Below are 20,919 nucleotides of genomic sequence, written 5' to 3'. Positions count from 1 at the left end.
GTTGACTTCCAAATACAGCCCCCATCGGCTGCGGACCAGAGGCATTGTTTTTTTCAAAATTGGAACCAGAGGATTATAGGGATTTTTACCGGCATATGTAAAAAGTAGTAGAAAATGGCAGATGTTAGTGTCACATTCATAGTTTTCGTGGTATTAGTTGGGGGTTGGTGGGGGCCAGAGGAGATTGTTTCACAATACGAACCAAGGGGGTCTGAGGGGGCGTTCACCGGGACATGTAAAAGTAGTAGAATTTGTGTCGAATCCATATTTATCGGGGTTGCTCAGACGTATAGTGACACCCCCGATAGTGTTTACGTTAAAATTCAGCCCCATCGGCCTTCCCAATGAAAACACATGTACGTTGTTGGATATATATTCACACAAAATATATCCAATGTTAGAAATGTTTCTTAATTGTTCTCCCGTTGTTCAGTTTGTTTACATTGATATTTTATCTGATCCGTGCGAAGAACGGGCATAACAGCTAGTACGAAATGGTAAAGTGTTTGTTATGGACAAAATTACAATGAATCCAATTATATAGATAATTATTATAATTATAACTAATAAATATTTCCTTGTTGAATCATAGAGCTCCTCCGTGGCTAAGCGGTTAGTGTACGCGCCTTTGGCGTGGGAAACCCGGGTTCGATTCCCGGCGGGAGCTCATGTGGTTCGGATTCCACGTTAATCAGTAGGTCCATGTCTCATATAGCCTCGCTGCTGACCGGGACGTTAAACCCCAAAAGCAACTCAAAATCAAATCAACTTGTTGAATTATACATATTTTTCAGTGGAAAAATGAATACAATTTAAAAGTCCCAAATCAACGTAAAGGAAAAATGTATAAAATTTTCCATATAATTAAGCTTACAAACTTAAAATGTCCATGTAATTAAGCTAAATTTCCATTTTTGTGTCGTTTTGTGCGCCTGTTTCCTCGTTTTCTGCGTCACCGGAAATGGGTCAATGTTATCCTACAAATATGGCGGAACAAGTTAATGCTGTTCCGTCAGGAACGATTTCGAGGTCGTTTCCTTCACATCGTCTTGTGCGTGTTTTCTACCGTTTTGTAAGCCTATTTCCACGTTTTGTGAATCAATGGTAGTGGGTCAAAATGGGCATTCAATGTGGGAAGAAAACTGATCCACTCTCCCACCAGTATCGAATTTCAAGGTCGCTTTTTTCGCATTGTTTAGTGCATATTTATACCGTTTCTGCGCATACTTTCACGTTTTGTAGGCCAACGAAAGTGGGTCAAAGGTGACCTACAAATATGGCAGAGAAAGACATATTCATTCCACTTTCAAGGTCCATTTTGACCCTCTTCCACTGATGCACAAAGCGACACAAATCATGTATAAAAAGTGTGAAGGAAACGACCTCATTTGATGGTGACGGAACAGCATTAAGTTATTCCGCTACTTGTAGGCCATTTTGACCCATTTTTGTTGACGCACTAAAGCGGAAAAAGAAGCACTAAAGTGGAAATAGGAGCACAAAACGGTACAAAGCAGGCACTATACGATGCGAAAGAAACGACCCCCCAAATTCGATAGTGGCGGAACAATGGCTCTATTTTCTCACACATTGATGGACCATTGTGACGCATTTCTGGTGATGCTCAAAACGTGGAAGTAGGCGAACAGAACGGTACAAAATACACACTAAACGATGCGAAAGAACCAACCCCGAAATTCGATAGTGGCGGAATAGTGAGCCATTTAACTCCCACTTTAAAGGCCCGTTTAACTCACTTCCGGTGACGCACAAGACGAGGAAGTAGGCACAGAAAACATTTTTAAAAAATAATCACTAAACGATGCGAAAGAAACGACCTAGAAATTCGATAGTGTCGGAACAATGGGTCATTTTGGTCACACTTTGGACGTCCATTTTCACACACTTCTGGTGACGCTCTAAACGTGAAAATAAGAGCACGAAACGGCACGAAACATTCACTACTCAACGCGAAAGGAAGGACCACGAAATTCGGTAGGTATAGTGGCGGAGCAGTGGGTCATTTTCGTCCCACCTTCGAGGCCCATTTTGACCGTCTTCCAGTGATGCACAAAACGTCGAAATACGCGCACAAAAGGGTATGCAATGTGAAATTAACGACCTCGAAATTCGATAGTAGCGGAACTCTTGGTCATTTCCGTCCCATCTTGGAAGCCCATTTTGACCCACTTACGGTGACGCACAAAACGTGGAAATAAGGGCACGAAAATCCACTAGTCGATGCAAAAGGAAGGATATCGAAATTCAGTAGTGGTGGAACTCTTGGTCATTTTCATCCCACCTTCGAGGCCCATTTTGACCATCTTCCAGTGACGTACAAAACGTCGAAATAGGCGTACAAAAGGGTACGCGATGTGAAATTAACGACCTCGAAATTCGATAGTGGCGGAACAGTGTGTCATTTTCGTCCTACCTTGGAAGCCCATTTTGACCCATTTCTGGTGACGCACGAAACGTGGAAATGAGGGCACGAAACGGCACGAAACGTTCACTAATTGATGCGAAAGGAAGAACCTCGAAATTCGGTAGTGGCGGAGCAGTGGGTCATTTTCGTCCCACCTTTGAGGTCCATTTTGACCGTCTTCCAGTGACGCACAAAACATCGAAATAGACGTACAAAAGGGTACGTGATGTGAAATTAACGACCTCGAGATTTAATAGTGGCGGAACTCTTGATCGTTTTCGTTTCACCTTGGGGACTCATTTTAACCCACTTCCGGTGACGCACTAAACGTGGAAATAAGGTCACGAAACGGCACGAAAATCCACTAGTCGATGCAAAACGAAGGATATCGAAATTCGGTAGTGGCGGAGCAGTGGGTCATTTTCCATTTTGACCGTCTTCCAGTGACGCACAAAACGTCGAAATAGACGTACAAAAGGGTACGCGATGTGAAATTAACGACCTCGAGATTTAATAGTGGCGGAACTCTCGGTCATTTTCGTCCCATCTTGGAAGCCCATTTTGACCTACTTCCGGTGACGCATGAAACGTAGAAATGGAGGCACGAAACAGCACGAAAATTCAGTAGTCGATGCGAAAGGAAGGATATCGAAATTCGGTAGTGGCGGTGCAGTGGGTCATTTTCGTCCCACCTTTGAGGCCCATTTTGACCGTCTTCCAGTGACGCACAAAACGTCGAAATAGACGTACAAAAGGGTACGCGATGTGAAATTAACGACCTCGAGATTTAATAGTGGCGGAACTTTTGATCGTTTTCGTCCCACCTTGGGGACTCATTTTAACCCACTTCCCACGACGTACAAAACGGAAGTAGACGCACAAAACGCCACAAAACGATGTGAAGGAAACAATCTCGAAATTCATTGGTGGCGGAAGAGCAATAACTTGTTCCGCCATATTTGTAGGCCCATTTTGACTCACTTCCGGTGATGCACAAAATGTGGGAATAGGCGCACAAAGCGACACAAAAGATGCAAAACAAAGTACTTTGAAATTCGTTGGTGGCGGAACAAGTTAATGACGCCGTGAGCACCAATATAAGTATATACTGTAGTTCTTACCAGTTGGCGCGGTGGGTCAGTGGTAGAGCGTTCACCTCCGGTGCTTAAAGTCCCTGATTCGATCCCAGCTCGCGCAGTTTGTACTTTGTGGTGGACAAACACCGTGCTCGTGGATTTTCTCGGGGTTTTCCCGTTTCCTCCCACTTTCTTCATTTCATTCATTTCCTATCATCACCGTCTCCTTTAGCCTATCCGGCATAATCGTGATACGTAAAACTAAAGATTTCTTATCATTTTTTGTAGTTCTTACCATCAAGGCTGAGAACTGCACGGTCCAATTTTTTAGCCAAAGTAGAAGCCCAACCGGAATAGTGATGTCATCCGACTCGGCTTGGTTCAACTGAGCGTACAGCTTGAGCTGGCTTGGTTGGGATTACCCATCGACTGGGCTCAATTGAGCCAATGGCTTGAACCGGCTCGGTAAAGACGAGTCATCGGCTCGGCTCGATTGGAGCCAATGGCTCGAACCAGCTCCGTTGAAACGAGTCCATAGGCTGGGTTCGAATCAGCTCAACTGAGCCGATGGCTCGAACGGGCTCGGTTGGGGTAAGCAATCAGCTCAATTCGGCTCGGCTCGTGTGAGCCATCGGCTGGAGCTGGCTCGGTTGGATGAGCTTTTGGCTCGGCTCACTTCTCGGTTCGGCTCGATAAGTGAATAAGCTGTGAGCGAGCCGCTTGAGCTGTTGACAACCCTAAACCCGGGTCGAGCAGTTTTGAACATGTTTGGCTGGAGTCCCATAACTTCTAACAATTTTTGGCTTGAGCCCGAATACTTGCTCCTCCTGAACTCAAACCAAGAACCTCGTGACCGATGTCCTTGCCTCCTGAAGATTTCTTGACGACCGAGATCGACAGTCAACTAATTTTTAGTATTCCGATACAAACCGCCTATATTCCATGTTTATACAGGTACACGGTGTTATAATGATAATTAATTATAGTAGTAGTAGTAGTATCATTGATTATTATATTGTCTATGTAGGATACTTGAAGATAGTAGTACTTGGAACTACACAAAGGATTTAGCTCGAATTGGCTCGACTCGACTGGAAACTCGATCCGAATTCGAGTCGAGTTGGGGGAAATTTTTCGAGCCGAGATCTCAAGTCGAGCTCAAAGATGTCTGCTTCGAGTCGAGTCGAGTTTTAAAGAATACACACAATACACACACATCTTCTTATCTTCAGTTTTAATTGCTGATTTCAATTGCAATTAACAATTACAATTAACAATTACAAGTTTCAATTGTCAATTGCAATTAACAATTAAATGTTTCAATTGCACCCTTTGCAATTGACAATTAACAATTAAAAGTTTCAATTGCCTGGTGACCAATTAACAATTAACAATTGACGAAAATTTAATTGCAAATTTTATGATTGAATTCAATTGCAATTGAAATTAATTGTCAATTACAAATTGAAATCAATTGCAATTGAAATCAATTGCAATTGATTTTCAGAGCAATTACTTTCAATTGATTGATCAATTGCAATTGATTTCAATTGATTTTGCCCAACACTGCTATAGTACATGTTAGTGATGCGACAAGACGTTATAAACTGATATTAGTATTTATAAAACTGTATCTTCAAGGTATTGGCAACTGCAGCAGCAAATCTTGCGACTGTGTCGCCAGGAATGAGTTTGGGCTTTTCTGCTGTGGCGTTACCACAACTTCAGTCAGAAAACAGCACCATCCCTATAACTGAAGAAGAAGGATCATGGATAGGTATGTTATACGTTAATATCTAGAAGTTAACTCATTAAATATTACATTGTTAAAAATTCGCTTGAAATACTATTCTATTGAAACACATTCAACATTTTGCACGTAAAACACTGAACATTTTAGATACTACATTAATTTTCCAATAGAGAGATTCTGGAAGGTGTTTGGAGTAGTTCTCCAAATTTACGGCTCCAAATTCCAAATTTAAGGCTCTTATCACATTTGTTACACATTCCAGTAAGATATTCAGTTACATATTCCACTTGTCACATGTACACAACATCAGTTGATATTTTGAACAGCCAGTACATACATACATACTATTTTTAAAGTAATATTAAAGTAGTAGTTTATATTACTTTTACGATATTCCAATAATAAACATTTCTAGATAGTCCACATTAAATCTACAGTTAATTAATAATTTGAAAACATATTTTATAATCATGTATGAACACCAGTAAACATTCTTTTAACTTTACCAGTATTTGTAGCTACATGGTTAAGTTTGTTCAAAATTCACGACAGCTTAATGCTTAAGCTATAGCTGAAGATGGATGATAAACAATAGCACAACATGCAACGTTCTCACCATATAATTGACACTCAAACTATAAGGGATTGTAGACGAGTGCTATGACTTATTGTAGTATTATGAACCTTTATACCATTTGAACGTGGATTACAAACTCACGAGTTCTGTATTCGAGTAAGTGGGAAAAGATATGTTTCCTTGTTCGTAAAATATATTGGCAGACAGGAAGAACAAGATATCTTTTTCGACTTCCCTGGTTGTAGAATTTGGGGGTTCGTAATCTATGTTCAAATGGTCCAATGAGTTATAATAATACAATAGCTTTATACCGAAATACATTATCTAGTGTTACAAAGTAAATAAAACTTTATATGTTTTAGCAAATCTGTTACCATGTTGTATTATAAGAAAATGCATGTATCAGACAAATTGCTAATGTCAGGAGCACTCCACCATCGCAGTGCGAGACTAAATTCTGATATAATTTAAAAGTTGCTCAAACCAGTTCTAAAATCGGACGTTAATTAAAGGGAAACCAAAATGATTTGTGAACTATTCGTATCAGCTAAATGTACATGGGTTAAATGGAAATTGCAACTTTAAATAACAGCTTTGATCTCACCCACAAAGACTAGTCCAACACGAAGTCCAGAATTCTCACTCTCGAGAATCTACACAGACGATCTGAGTCGTCTTCCAAAACCCTAATCGAGTGCCTGGAGCAAACTGATTCCAATGATTTTGTTCCCGACTCGTGTATAACGCAAGATACGAAATGTTGGACGATTTCCAACGTCAGACATGTGTGGTCAAAAGTCACTGTAGAATAATACCAATCACCAAATCAGTTTGTCTTCCATGTCCTGCAATTCTAAGTGTAAGTCCAGATGTCCAAACTTCCGAAAGGGGCATAACATAGGCGTCTTGTTCAAAATGAGAGAAACTTACCACATCACAAAAAGTGAAAAGGAATTTCAAGCTTTGCAGATCTTACACCCTTGATCTCAGAGCATCCTCTAGAATTGTATAGATGACTTTTTACAAAGCACAACGTTGCGTGACATGCGAAATACACGAGCAAGGAACAGACCATTGGAGAGTGCAAAGTTAATACAAACCTCGAATATAATGCACGGAAAGCTGAATAATTAAGAAATGAAAATTGCAATTAAGGAAATCAAAGGTAAATGTTGGGTAGTGGGAAGAGCTACTGACCTAATGTTTGTTACTGAAAATTACAATTAATTGAATTCTTTCAATTTTCAATGAAAACATACTAATTAATTTGTAAGAAGCTTGTCTATCAAAGTAAAGGAAGTTGTTGTGTATTCCTCTCGTTGTGTTATGGAATGATGATCTTCCAAACGACGATGAAACTCCAGAGTAAATCCTCCGATGTAAACAGCTTGGCTTCCGTGTACAGTAGGACGCACAATGATAGTAAAGATGAAATAAATGAAGTCCGCGTTCTTGTCTTGGAGACAGGGGATATTCATACAACACTAGGAAGATCTCTGGAAGATCATATTACTAATGAAACATTCTATATGTAGCTAATATTTCTTAGGTCCATTTTAGACTGAAGCATTTATTTGATTGTTTGTTAAAGCTTAGTATCCCTTTTCAGCACCAATAACTATTTGAGATTTACTGACAGTTGAAGTTCGAATCCGAACCCATTCCAAATTTTAATGCTCTCCCACCAAGAATCGAATCCAGAACCACCTCCACAACTAATGCCCGCGCTTCCACTAAACCCAGGAGGGAGGGTTGAAGCATTTATCGTACGATTTCTCATCGTTATATTATAGCATAAAATAGCATACGCTATAGCATATTTCATGCTTGATCCAGTAAGGCTTCTGATCCGAATCTCTAAAACATGAGATTATACGTCTCTTCAACTCTCTCCATAGAATGATTCAGCTATACAAGCAGAATATTTATTTAGCCACATCTATATATTTAGCTATTGGCGATCAACCATTATTATTATTATTATTATTATTATTATTATTATTATGTGTTGTATAGGTACAGTATTTAAATATACATAAGGACACCTAATTTATATTAGAGGCTCACTAATTATCCTTTTTTAGAACAATATTACTTAAATAATTAATCTATTTCTGTCCAGAGTGTGTACTTCTTTATTAAAATATGTCGTAACAGTTTCAATAACATAATGTTAAATTATAATTTAATATCAAGTTTGTATTACCTACATTAATATGAACATATACTGTATATATGTCAATTAACGTCTGATGAAAATAATGTTACGTTATTGAAACTATTACGACTTAATTTTAATAAAGAAGTATATACCCTGACCAGAAAAATATTAATTATTTAAGTACTTAATAATTCCAGAGTCAAGATGGATGGAGTAACAGCATTACATTTATGACATTTCCGTGGCAAACATTCCAGCACATTGAAAACTAAATTTATATAATTAGTTATGTCATTAGACACATAGGACGAAAATATGTATGTATTTACTTCACAATAACTTGTGCAATATGTTTCTGATTTTGATTAAACATGGTGTGTGTGTTTTTTTTAGAGATTCCCAACCAACTATATTGACTCAAACTCAAATTGTTGAAATGATCAAAGCGCGAATGCAATCGTAGTGTAATTAATTTGTTCATATTAAATTATGCAACATCTTCTACAGTGTATGGTATCACTGCTACATCGACTATCTGTGTTTTTAATGTTCACTTGCGTTAGAATCATTTTATTTGCTAATTTTAGCTTTTCTTATAATTAATTGTTTCGAAGTATACCACTAGGTGCAAAAACCTAGATATTTTGCTGTTGCTTAGTAATAAGGATCATTTTCAACTTGTTTTGTACTAATGTGCTCACATTCACCTTTCGAGCAGTCGGATATTAACATTTCTATTCTAAACAACTCTAAAATTTCATCAAGAACTCTGGGGTTTGTACGTAAGAATTAGTATCTCAAGGACATATTCTGTACCATAGATACCCGTTTCTTTTGCCTAATTTAATTTTCCACTTCCTGGTCGACCTAGCAATCATGCCACTCCGCAACACTGTAATCAAATTCTCCTACCTTAGTTAAATTAGTCCAGTTTATGTTATTGATGAACCTGTCAGGATCGTTTGCATTCTGCCTATTAGTTTAAAAGTAGGACAAAATGTTGGTCAGCTATATTCAAATTTCCATTTAGAAAGAATGAACGTTGTATATACTGTATCTATCTTTAAGTGTTGTGTAAATATGAAGTAATTAGATCTTTTATCAATTGTATAGCAAGTAGAGAAGAAGGAAAAAGTTTAATCTGAAAATCAACTAATTTTATCTACTCATATTATTCTTTTAAAAATATCCATAATGGTTGTAATTTCAGAAGAATTAGAAACTTAGATGTTATTAATCATATGACAATTGGGAAATATATTCTTACATAAAGTGGTTAATATTTTTTATGGTACATTGACTATACAATAAAATATGCATAAATCGGTTTCGTAGAGCTGAAGTATAGCCAACTCTGTTTTGCAGGAAAATATAGCCTGTTAGCGAGATGTACCAATAGGGGCGCACCCACCGGGGGTCCACCAGGCACAGATACCTCCAAACTTCAATTTTTTAAAATAATATACTTGTGTTTGCATCAACTCACGGTGGTTCACTCAATTCGGACTCTCTTCAATCTTTCGACTTTGAAACCCTAAAAAAAATTCTTAGTGTGTATCTGTGGTCCAAAGACATACAACCTATATTGACATTTCAGGAGATATCACGTTTCGTATAAGTTAAGTATAGAAAATTTCATTGATAAATTTAAGCTTGATACTATTGTAATCTTTATGTAATTTTATGCGGAAGTAATCTAAACATTAGCTATTATTCAGAATGTATGTATAAATGTAATAATTACATTATTAATAGTTCTACTGCAGATTTTTAACATTTCTTAAATAATCTTTTATTTTTAGCCAGTATAGCAGCTATGACAACCCCTATTGGGTGCCTTATCATTGGCTCCATAATGGATCGTTTCGGACGGAAACTGGCCATCCTTTCTATCAATGTTCCTTGCATATTTGGATGGTTACTCATTGCCACAGCTCAAAATTTACCCATGATTTACGTAGGAAGAGCTCTCACAGGATTGGGCACTGGAATGTCTAGCACGCCAGGTCCGGTATATGTGGGTGAAGTAACGCAACCACATCTAAGAGGAATGTTAGTGTGTTGGAACTCCATATCAATGGCGTTGGGTATTTTAATCGTGTACGTAATGGGTTCGCTTCTTGACTGGAGAATGGTGGCTGGTTTAAGCACATTATTTCCTTTAACGGCATATATTGTGATGTCCCTATTTCCTGAAAGTCCTTCATGGTTGATGTCCAAAGGACGAGTTGAAGACGCTGAAAAGGCATTGCTATGGCTTCGAGCTGAAAGTCCATATGCAAAAATTGAATTCGAGGATGTAGTGTCGAACGGCCCCAAAAACAGAAGAAAGTCGACAAGTTTAAGTGAACTCTTTGATATGTTTTCTCGTCCTGAAGGATACAAACCATTTATCGTAATGAACGTCTTTTTCTTCTTCCAACAATTCTCTGGCATATTTGTTGTGATATTTTATGCCGTTAACGTAGTGCGTGAAGCCAGTGACGACATTAACGAATACCTTGCAACAGTTCTTATTGGTTTGTCCCGGTTGTTAGTGACAATTTGTATAAGTTTCGCGTTGAGAAAGCTCGGAAGGAGACCGCCAGCAATTATATCTGGTGTTGGTATGACAGTGTGCATGGGAACACTTGCTATTTTTACATATCTTGAAAGTATTAATGCTTTAGAAAAGGACAGTCCTACAATAAACTGGATCCCTGTTGCTGCAATCATTTTGTATATTTTTACTAGCACTATCGGGTTCCTTACTCTGCCGTGGGCTATGATTGGTGAGGTTTTCCCTTCCAAGATACGTGAGATTGCGAGTGGTGCTACAACTTGCATTGCTTACATATTTAGTTTCATCATCGTGAAATTTTATCCTGATATGCTGCGTTGGTTTGAAAATTACGGTGTGTTCTTTTTCTATTGTGTCCTGTCCTTATTAGGAACAATCTTCGTTATACTTTACCTTCCCGAAACGAAAGGTAAGACATTGCAGGAAATTGAGGATTATTTCTCAGGAGTCAATAAAGTCCAGGTAATTCCTGGGAATAACTACCCAAAACGTATTCTTGTCGATGAAGACGACGAGAACATGGAGGTCTGAAAATGTGTGAGAAAATCAAGAAGCATCCTGAGAATAATTATTTATTTATTGTATCGATTTGCTGTGCAGAAAGAACACCATTTTGCTTTTGTTTTTCGTGGTCATCTAGTGTCGTTAACTTGTTTGTGACTTTCATCACGCATTATGCAACTTCTAAAATAATACTAACCAAAGAAATTTATTTTTTCCATGAGTCAATGTCATATAGACTGATATCTTGCGAGCAGATTATCAGATTTGAGTGTATTTATCTGTAACAGAAAGACAGTTGCAACACGAAGACAGTTGCAACACGAAGACAGTTGTTCTTCCGTGTAGTGAATGCTATAGTATAGTAGATCAACTCATTCGTAGAGAAATGGCGTCGTTTCTTTTACAGCTGTACCAAATTTCACAAAATTAAATCCCCACGTTAAGCGGGTTTGCATATCCAGGTTCCTAACTATGAAAACATTTACGCTCAGTCCAACCTCAATCATTTCACGAATTCAACCTGTTTTACGTATGTTATTAGGACATAATATCGATTGTGATTTATTCTAAAAACACTTTTATACATTGCAAGAGCTGTAACGTCCAAATATTTACTGAGAACTCATAGTCGTATCGGAATAAACAAAAGCGAGTATAGAACAGTAAACTGCTTTCACAAAAGGAAAAAGAATATGTGCAGAAGGCCTGCGAAGCGGTCGAGTGGTTTGGGTCGATACACTGTCAATCACATGTTTGTGAGTTCAAACCCTGTAGCAAGTTGTTTCTTTTTTAAGTGTCTTCCTATTTTCACCCGGAGGCTAAAAATATTTCTTTGAGTAACTCATTGAAAACTTCTTTTGTTTCATATTCGATTAGAACGGAACATTATATGAATTGCGAATCTTAAATCCATAGCTAAAAAAAAAATGAAGTATACTCACTACTCCATTATCCTCTGATTTATAACGAAAAACTATTTATAAACAGTGGTGACTTCAGAAAATTATTCTTGGGGGGAATTTCAATATGCGGGTGGAGGGCAAACATTGGTAGCCCACATTGAGCGCGATCGAATATATGGTCCTGAAGGCGGAAATTTCTTAGCTTGAGAGGGGTCTCAAATTCTCCCTCAGATCACGTCCTGAAAGCATCATTGCTTAAAAGCTTTTCGTAACAAATATAATATTACTCTTGTTTCTCGTTCTACATTTAGAATTGGTAAAATCATAACTTATAGAGGATTATAATAAAATCATAAAAATTACAATACCGATCATGTATAAATTATCCTGTAAGTTACCAACTTTGGGTCAGATTAAAACTCAAATATTTGTTTTCGGATTACACTTAGAAGTAAGTCCTCTCTATATAATCCTGATTGGAAAGCCATGTTTAACACTAATTAATTAATCAATATTTATACGAATATTTTTTTATTTTACTATTTTTTTTATTCAGTATTATATACACTTCATTTCCAAAATCAAAATCTCGAAAATGTATATTGTACGAGTGCAGACTCGCAAATAAATGATTATTTATCATATATATTGGTCTCTATTCGAAATTCTATTTAATCGAATCCGACAGGAACACAGACAGAAACATCGAGCACAGGTGAAAAAAAGAGAGAGAAAAAGACATTGTACTCGGCGGGGACACGAAGTAAGTTCGAATGGTGCTTTACAAGCCGAACGCCTTAGACCACTCGGCTATGGTAACAACTAGTGATTGTAGCAAAGGCTTCAAGTAGTAGATCTTATTACAGAATAACATTTTTCTATTGCCTAAAATTTAAACCTAATATACTTTGATATAATATATCTATTAATTTGTTACATGAACACGTTTTCGTTAGTTTGATGAATGATGTATGTTGTTGATATAGATTCTATTAAACATTCTTTCGTAAATATTATAGAAAGTATCAGGGTTATTTATGATCTTTCATGGAAATTGACTGGCGCATGCGCAGTACACAGACAGTTCAATTGGAAGGCGAGAAAGGGAACGCTAACAGGCTGTTAGAATGTTTCATCGCTATGAAGTATAAAGAATAGCTAAAATGTATTTTACGGTTGTCATTGCGTAAAGAATCACCAAGTTAATGTTTGTCCAAGTTCTCACTAATCAACTGGACTCATGAAAAATAATTAATATTGGCATTACTGCACAATATGAAGAATAAAGAACTTATATTTCACCAAATTGTTCTCGAATTCGAACTTAGCTAAGGAAGGGACAATAAACAAAATGTGATTTATTCATTAGAATTGAGATAATTCAATGAAACTAGAAATTACACAATCAAAAGGAAAAATATCGTTAAAAAGACAATAACACTTTTATCCGAGATGTGAAATAAAGTTATTAATTAACTGAAATGAAAGTAATATTGGGCATGATATAGAGTAAGGAAAAAAAGTAAATGTATTCTTAGAAACGTTCAAAGTAAATTCTCAAAAACTTTTTGAAGATATACTACTCTTCCTTTACGTTTTAACGAACTAATAAGTAAACAAGCAAAGGAAAAGAATGAAGAACGAAAGTATTGCTCTTGAAAAAAATATAATAAATAAATGAAACTTAAATGTTTACACAAAAAATAACAAACTAGTACTTCGTGTAGTCACCTGCAGAGTCAGTAACTTCTTGAAGTCTGGAGGGGATACTAGATACAAGTCTCGAGCAATACGACGGTGTGTCACGAAAATGTTGCCACAGTTCCATAACATGATTTTGAAGAAACGTTTGGTCTCTGTCTTCACGTCTCTCTTCCCATTCTTGCACCATGTAGGCCCACAGATGTTCATTTGGGTTCAAATCTGGGGATAGAGGGGGCCACTCAATACAAATTAACTCTGGATGTTCATTTAGCCACTCTCGTGTTTGCCGGGAAGTGTGAACAGCACTGTTGTCATGCATAAATATATATTCTTCCTGTTCGGGGAAGTTTCTAAGGACGGTAACAACGTATTTTCGAGGATATTAATGTAAACACTGCTGTTCATTCTCTCAGGCACCGCAACTAAATCTCCAGGACCAGCAGCCGTCATGTATCCCCAAAAGTGTGTTGATATTCGTCCTGAACAAGAAGTTCTGATAATATTTTGTTCAGCATACGTGGTTCCGCGCGGTCTATACAATATAACTCTGCCTTGTTGGTTAGACTTGAAAACCTTCTCGTCGGTCCAAATGACTAAGTCCCAATATGACTGAGGTTGGGTTATGTTATTCTGTGCCCATTCCATTCGTCTGGCCTTGTGAGTTTCAGTCAGGAGAGTCTTCCTAGCGGGTCTTGAACAGTGTAGACCAGCCCAAATAATCTTCTTATTGTTTCGTGAGAACAATTATATTCTCTGGCTTTGTCCAAGAGGATTGACGTGTGGCATAGAGGTCTGTTGATTACTTCTGTAACTAAAGCTTGATCTTGAGCTGAAGTTGTCACTTTTGGCCTTCCACTTCTTGACTGAGACCTGAACCATTCACCACCTTCTTCATGTTGCTGAACCCATTTCTTGACCGTTTTCTTGTCACATCCCAGATCTCTAGTAATCTGAGGCACAGTTTGTCCCATTTTTGCTCGGCCTATGATTTCTCCTCTCAGAGCAACAGACAGTTCTCCACAGCCTTTAGAGCGAGGCATTTTGAGAACCTGTTAGAAATTTGCGTTCTGGCGTGTATGACAAATGTCGGTAAAGTGCATCTTTCTGTTTCTACTGCGCATGCACCAGTCAATTTTCATGAAAGATCATAAATAATCCTGACAATTGCTGTAATATTTATGAACGAATACGTAATAGAACCTATATTAACATCATTCGTCAAAGTAAAGAATACCGTAAACATAAAACAATTTCAACAGACTATTTATCAGGCCAAAATAGGCTTAAACTTCAGAGAATACAGAATAAATTTCATACTGTAACAAAAGATTGAACATGAAACACGCTTACTATATTTTCAACTTGTCACATTAGCCGAGTGGACTAAGGCATTCGGTTAGAGATTCTGAAGTATCATTCAAGAGTAGTTCGAATCCCACCACAGTACAATTTCATTTTACCTCTTTTTGACGTTTCTGTTTCTGATCCTACCGGATTCTATTAAATATAATTTCGTAATACGCTAAAATATACGTAATATTTGAAGTTCTTAACCTCCCATTTTTACATTTTTCAAGCTCAGTTGAGAAGAAAGAGGGAAAATGAAAGTACAAAGATTTACAATAATTACTTAGCATTTACTGTCATTGTAATTGTGGATATTTTATTTATGAAAATGTATAATTAACTAAAAATATATTTAGTAGGTCACATGTCTCCATTTTTCGATTCTAACTTGAAAGTTACAGTTTAGGCGGTGACATATCGAAGACCCAGGGGGTTGAGGGGGTTGTAACCCCTCCCATTGAAACTTTTATATTCTATTGAAATAAAAAGTGTTTCAGTTTATAATCTTGAAAAAGCAACAATCACTGTATGTGGAGGACGGTTTATTTATACTACGATTTATCACTTCCAAATGTGTAGAAGATGTGACTGGATATTGTGTATAATCATTCAAGAAATATAAGACAACGAAGGAACTTCGTAAATCCTTCACGCCACCCCAGGAGGAGGAAGTGCGTCCCGCCGTCCTTCGGTTGGGAACTACTGCTTGCGAGGGAAACATTGTAACAGTGTGTAAGCGTTTCATTCCTCGCCTTCCAATTGAACTGTCTGTGTACTGCACATGCGCCAGTCAATTTCCATAAAAGATCATAAATAACCCTGATACTTTCTATAATATTTACGAAAGAATGTTTAATAGAATCTATATCAACAACATACATCATTCATCAAAGTAACGAAAACGTTCATGAAACAAATTAATAAATATATTATATCAAAGTAAATTAGGTTTAAATTTTAGGCAATAGAAAAATGTTATTCTGTAATAAAAACTACTACTCGAAGCCTCTGCTACAATCACTAGTTGTTACCATAGCCGAGTGGTCTAAGACGTTCGGCTTATAAAGCATCATTCGAGCTTACTTCGAGTCCCCACCGGGTACAACGTTTTTCTCTCTCTTTTTTGTCACCTGTTCTCGATGTTTCTGTCTGTGTTCCTGTCGGATTCGATTAAATAGAATTTCGAATAGAGACCAATATATATGATAAATAATCATTTATTTGCGAGTCTGCACTCGTACAATATACATTTTCGAGATTTTGATTTTGGAAATGAAGTGTATATAATACTGAATAGTAAAAATAGTAAAATAAAAAAATATTCGTATAAATATTGATTAATTAATTAGTGTTAAACATGGCTTTCCAATCAGGATTATATAGAGAGGACTTACTTCTAAGTGTAATCCGAAAACAAATATTTGAGTTTTAATCTGACCCAAAGTTGGTAACTTACAGGATAATTTATACATGATCGGTATTGTAATTTTTATGCTTTTATTATAATCCTCTATAAGTTATGATTTTACCAATTCTAAATGTAGAACGAGAAACAAGAGTAATATTATATTTGTTACGAAAAGCTTTTAAGCAATGATGCTTTCAGGACGTGATCTGAGGGAGAATTTGAGACCCCTCTCAAGCTAAGAAATTTCCGCCTTCAGGACCATATATTCGATCGCGCTCAATGTGGACTACCAATGTTTGCCCTCCACTCGCATATTGAAATTCCCCCCAAGAATAATTTTCTGAAGTCACCACTGTTTATAAATAGTTTTTCGTTATAAATCAGAGGATAATGGAGTAGTGAGTATACTTCATTTTTTTTTAGCTATGGATTTAAGATTCGCAATTCATATAATGTTCCGTTCTAATCGAATTTGAAACAAAAGAAGTTTTCAATGAGTTACTCAAAGAAATATTTTCAGCCTCCGGGTGAAAATAGGAAGACACTTAAAAAAGAAACAGCTTGCTTGAACTCACAAACATATGATTGATAATGTATCGACCCAAACCACTCGACCGTTTTGCAGGCCTTTTACACATATTCTTTTTCCTTTTGTGAAAGCAGTTTACTGTTCCATACTCGCTTTTGTTTATTCCGATACGACTATGAGTTCTCAGTAAATATTTGGACGTTACAGCTCTTGCAATGTATAAAAGTGTTTTTAGAATAAATCACAATCGATATTATGTCCTAATAACATACGTAAAACAGGTTGAATTCGTGAAATGATTGAGGTTGGACTGAGCGTAAATATTTTCATAGTTAGGAACCTGGATATGCAAACCCGCTTAACGTGGGGATTTAATTTTGTGAAATTTGGTACCTGGACAGTAAGCATTTATTTATGACTTATGAACAATTTGAAGAACAATTAGTAATACAAAACTCAATATGCAGTCTTGTTCAAAGAAACCTGGTCACGCACTCCTCTTGGAAGAACTCTGTATTTTAAACCACAGTTTGAATTAAATCAAACAAATATGAAGTTTCTTTGATTATCAGATCTTTATTTAGAGCTAAAGTATAGTATTTTCTTACGTAAGGTTGCCAAAATAGGGCTTTCTGTATCAAAGGTGGTAGCCAAAATTTTGTGAACAAAACTGTATGAGTACAACTTTTGTTTCTCAAGTGCAATTTGTTTTGAAGCATTGTGTTACTAAGGAACAAAATAAAAATAAAAATAAAAATATATAAATTAGTAAAACTTTGAAAGTTAATGTGGACTTACGTACTTTGTGTATTTGTTAGTTCTAGTATATTAGTGTCGAATCCGATTTAAATATATATTAAAATTCTGGTCGCAGTAATGCAAAGATTTTAATTTTTTCTTTTTATTTATGAAGTTCGTAAATACTCCAGAATAGTTCATTTTAACTGAAAATTTATCTTAGAATATTTAGACTATAAAACAATAGAACGGATTACATGTTGCAATAGAAGAATGTTAGTTTATCATGTTTATCATGTTTATTATGTTTCAGTGTGGATTCCAATTAGTAAAATATCTTTTAAAACACAGTGTAACAAAAAATGTTGCTGGCGCTAGAACTAAAATACAGTAAGAAAGCAAGCTTTAACGTAATTTTTTTATTATTATTAAATCAATGATATAGTAAGCATTTCTGGGATCCGAAATCAGATCTCGATACTACTTTATTTGATGTGCGTGTTCTTCTTCAAGTGTCTACCGTGCTAGGTGATTCCTGAGAATCTGAAGCCTTCAGCTTCTCAGATCTACATATTATAATCGAACTATACAATGAGAAGAAATTCAGCTATGTAGAAAGCTACAAAGTCACTGGTTAATTTTCTATATTTGTTTGAGCCGCTGCGAGGTTAAGTGATAGCATGGATTTAATATTAAGTGTTGGTCAAAGAATTGAGGCATTCTGGCTAGTAAATAGGGATGCGCACGAGACGAGTCGAGACATGGCTCTTCCAATAAAGAAATATACATTTTTCGAGTCGAGAAATCACTTTTACAGCACATTTTCGAGACGAGACAGCCACAAATCTTGTCTCGTGCGCATCCCTACTAGTAAAGACAAACTGAACAAAAGTTATGTAAAATCTGAATGCTCTGGAATTACATTTGAGCAGTGGTGGCTCTTAAAGGAAGTAACATTCGTAAATAATAATAATAATAATAATAATAATAATAATAATAATAATAATAATAATAATAATAATAATAATAATAATAATAATAATAATAAATGTTATCACTACAAGATAAGGGAAGAAAGCTTCATACGGGAATAAGTACATTAAGAAGATTTCTTTTTCAAACTTCTAGCAATAAAATTGAATTTTTACTGATGTGACTTCCTTCAAAACTCGCCACTGCATTTGAGGTGTTTGAGTACTAGTACGAAACTGCTCTGTGCCAGCCAGTTCTCGTGCATATATGTATAGTTTCTGAAAGCCCATACTGTTTCCTTTAGAAAGTTTGAAAATAAATGGACAATTATTTTGACAGCTCCGAGTGGTTTTCAGTGTCTTTGTTGAGTTCGTCCTTACCACCAGGAACGCCTCGATTATAGTGTAGTTACCTAATAGTATGGATACCTACATCAAAATATTTCGAGTTCTGTTGGCGAAAATCAATAAAATCCGCGATGATTGCAAAGGATTAAAAAAAAAAAAAAAACTTCAGAAAACAGAGTGTTGAAAATGAGTCTGAAAAGCTTTAATATTGCAAAAGTAAACGGCAAATAGTAATTATAATGAACACAACTGTAAAGTTATCTAAATGACGATTTTAGAAGTAGAATTTTTAACGTATAAATGTTTCGCTTTGAGATGGGATCAGCCTCCTTACCTTTCCGTCACTACGAAATTGATTGTTACGAGTAAACAAGTTTACTTAAGTTTAACAATCCTCCTTGTCAACACCGAGGCTACCTTACGCAAGACATGTAACTACAGTTTAACGTGGAATACAAGCGTTCACCGTGCGAGCTAGAATATTACTAGAAACAAAGTGTATATATTAAAAGAACATTATGGCGGTGTCTACTTCCGCGTTCCTTCATTAGTCACCCAACTCTTAACAATACCACTTTAACAATGTTAAATTAGTTTTACAGTGTCTTCTAATTTGACGCCGCTCTGTGTCTAACCAACATCACAGGGCATGTGTTAACCGTAATACCAAACCCTTAATGTTCAAATAACAAACTGAAGTAGTCAGTCATCCTGGGATCACTGGCCTGTGTTAAAATTGGATTGTTTTAACATCATAACTTTTTTCCTTTGCTGTGTATAAGTTATTTTGTTAAATTTTGTTTATCTGTTTAATTAATGCTAATTTTTAAAAAAAAAAAAACTTCTGAATATAGTACTTCATTTTGTGTACAGTCTTGCAGTCGGGAAGAGAGACACAGGATCTCTTAAACATCTCATGTTTTTGTAAATTGTTTATGTAAATACTGTATATATCAGGAGCGGATCCAGGATGAATTTCTGGGGGAGGCGGTGGATTGTAATACTGCTACTTAGAGCTACTTTTAACAGCTCCAAACTCTGGGATGGGTTTTATTTATATATAAAATAAGAGTTTCCTCTTCGAAGGGGGGGTCGATCACCCCGATCGCCCCTGGATCCGCCCCTGGTATATATTAATTAGAAAATATGCAGAAACTCTTCTATTTCTATGTTCTCCAATTTTATGGTAAACATTGTACTTGAGTACTACTTACACCCAAAATATTCTGTTTACAAAAATATGTATATTTCTTCAGATAAATGATATTTATTAAATTATTGTATGTGTATGTTGTATTATATATATATATATATATATATATATATATATATATATATATATATATATATATATATATATATATATATATATATATATATATATATATATATATATATATGTGTGTGTGTGTGTGTGTTATGTTATTGTTTAATGTACTGTGAAAATTCATATCATCTTTTTATTTATTGTCTCAATAAATCTATTACTTTTTATTTGTGTAATTTTAATCATTGTGTATTCCATCTTTCATATGCTCTTTTTCTAGCAAGAGTCTGACATCTAAACTTTATAAGAAGTCTGAAAGGTTTACGAAATATTAGTACTGACTGTGTAAATAAATTTCTGTGCAATGAAGTCACTTTTACCTAATTCTCGTGTAAGTGTTGTCTTTGTGTCCTTCATCTGCAGAACTCCTTTGATTTTTGTAACATTTTGCATAGGGGTGACCCTGACGTGCTTAGTTCCATTTATATTATTTTCTTGTGCAAAGCTTTGGTTCTCGAGTTTTTCACCATCAAAATTGGGGTCTACACTAAGTGAAATGATCGTAGGAAAATAAATAACTGTTATTTAGGACAAGAATTATGGGAAAATACGTGAAATACATGCTTAATGTTAATATAAGGTTATACAT

At 36.0% G+C, this 20,919-nt stretch overlaps 1 protein-coding gene across 1 annotated transcript in view; it reads left to right on the top strand.

Annotated features, from left to right (window-relative positions):
- The window catches only part of LOC145671128 (facilitated trehalose transporter Tret1-like), a 41,503-nt gene extending 21,196 nt beyond the window's left edge, over window positions 1-20,307 (top strand). The window contains exons 3-4 of the mRNA XM_081739924.1: window positions 5,143-5,278; window positions 9,795-20,307. Coding sequence (XP_081596050.1) covers window positions 5,143-5,278; window positions 9,795-11,083 — 1,425 coding nt within the window. The 3' untranslated portion in view covers window positions 11,084-20,307. The remainder of the gene's footprint in view (window positions 1-5,142; window positions 5,279-9,794) is intronic.
- The last annotated feature ends 612 nt before the right edge of the window (window positions 20,308-20,919 follow it).

This window comes from Thermobia domestica, chromosome 15 (assembly GCF_964235325.1).
Source record: "Thermobia domestica chromosome 15, izTheDome1.hap1.1, whole genome shotgun sequence".
Taxonomy (NCBI): Eukaryota; Metazoa; Arthropoda; class Insecta; order Zygentoma; family Lepismatidae; genus Thermobia; species Thermobia domestica.
The sequence above is the reverse complement of the archived record's forward strand: the minus strand, read 5'-3'. Positions and strand labels throughout refer to the sequence as shown.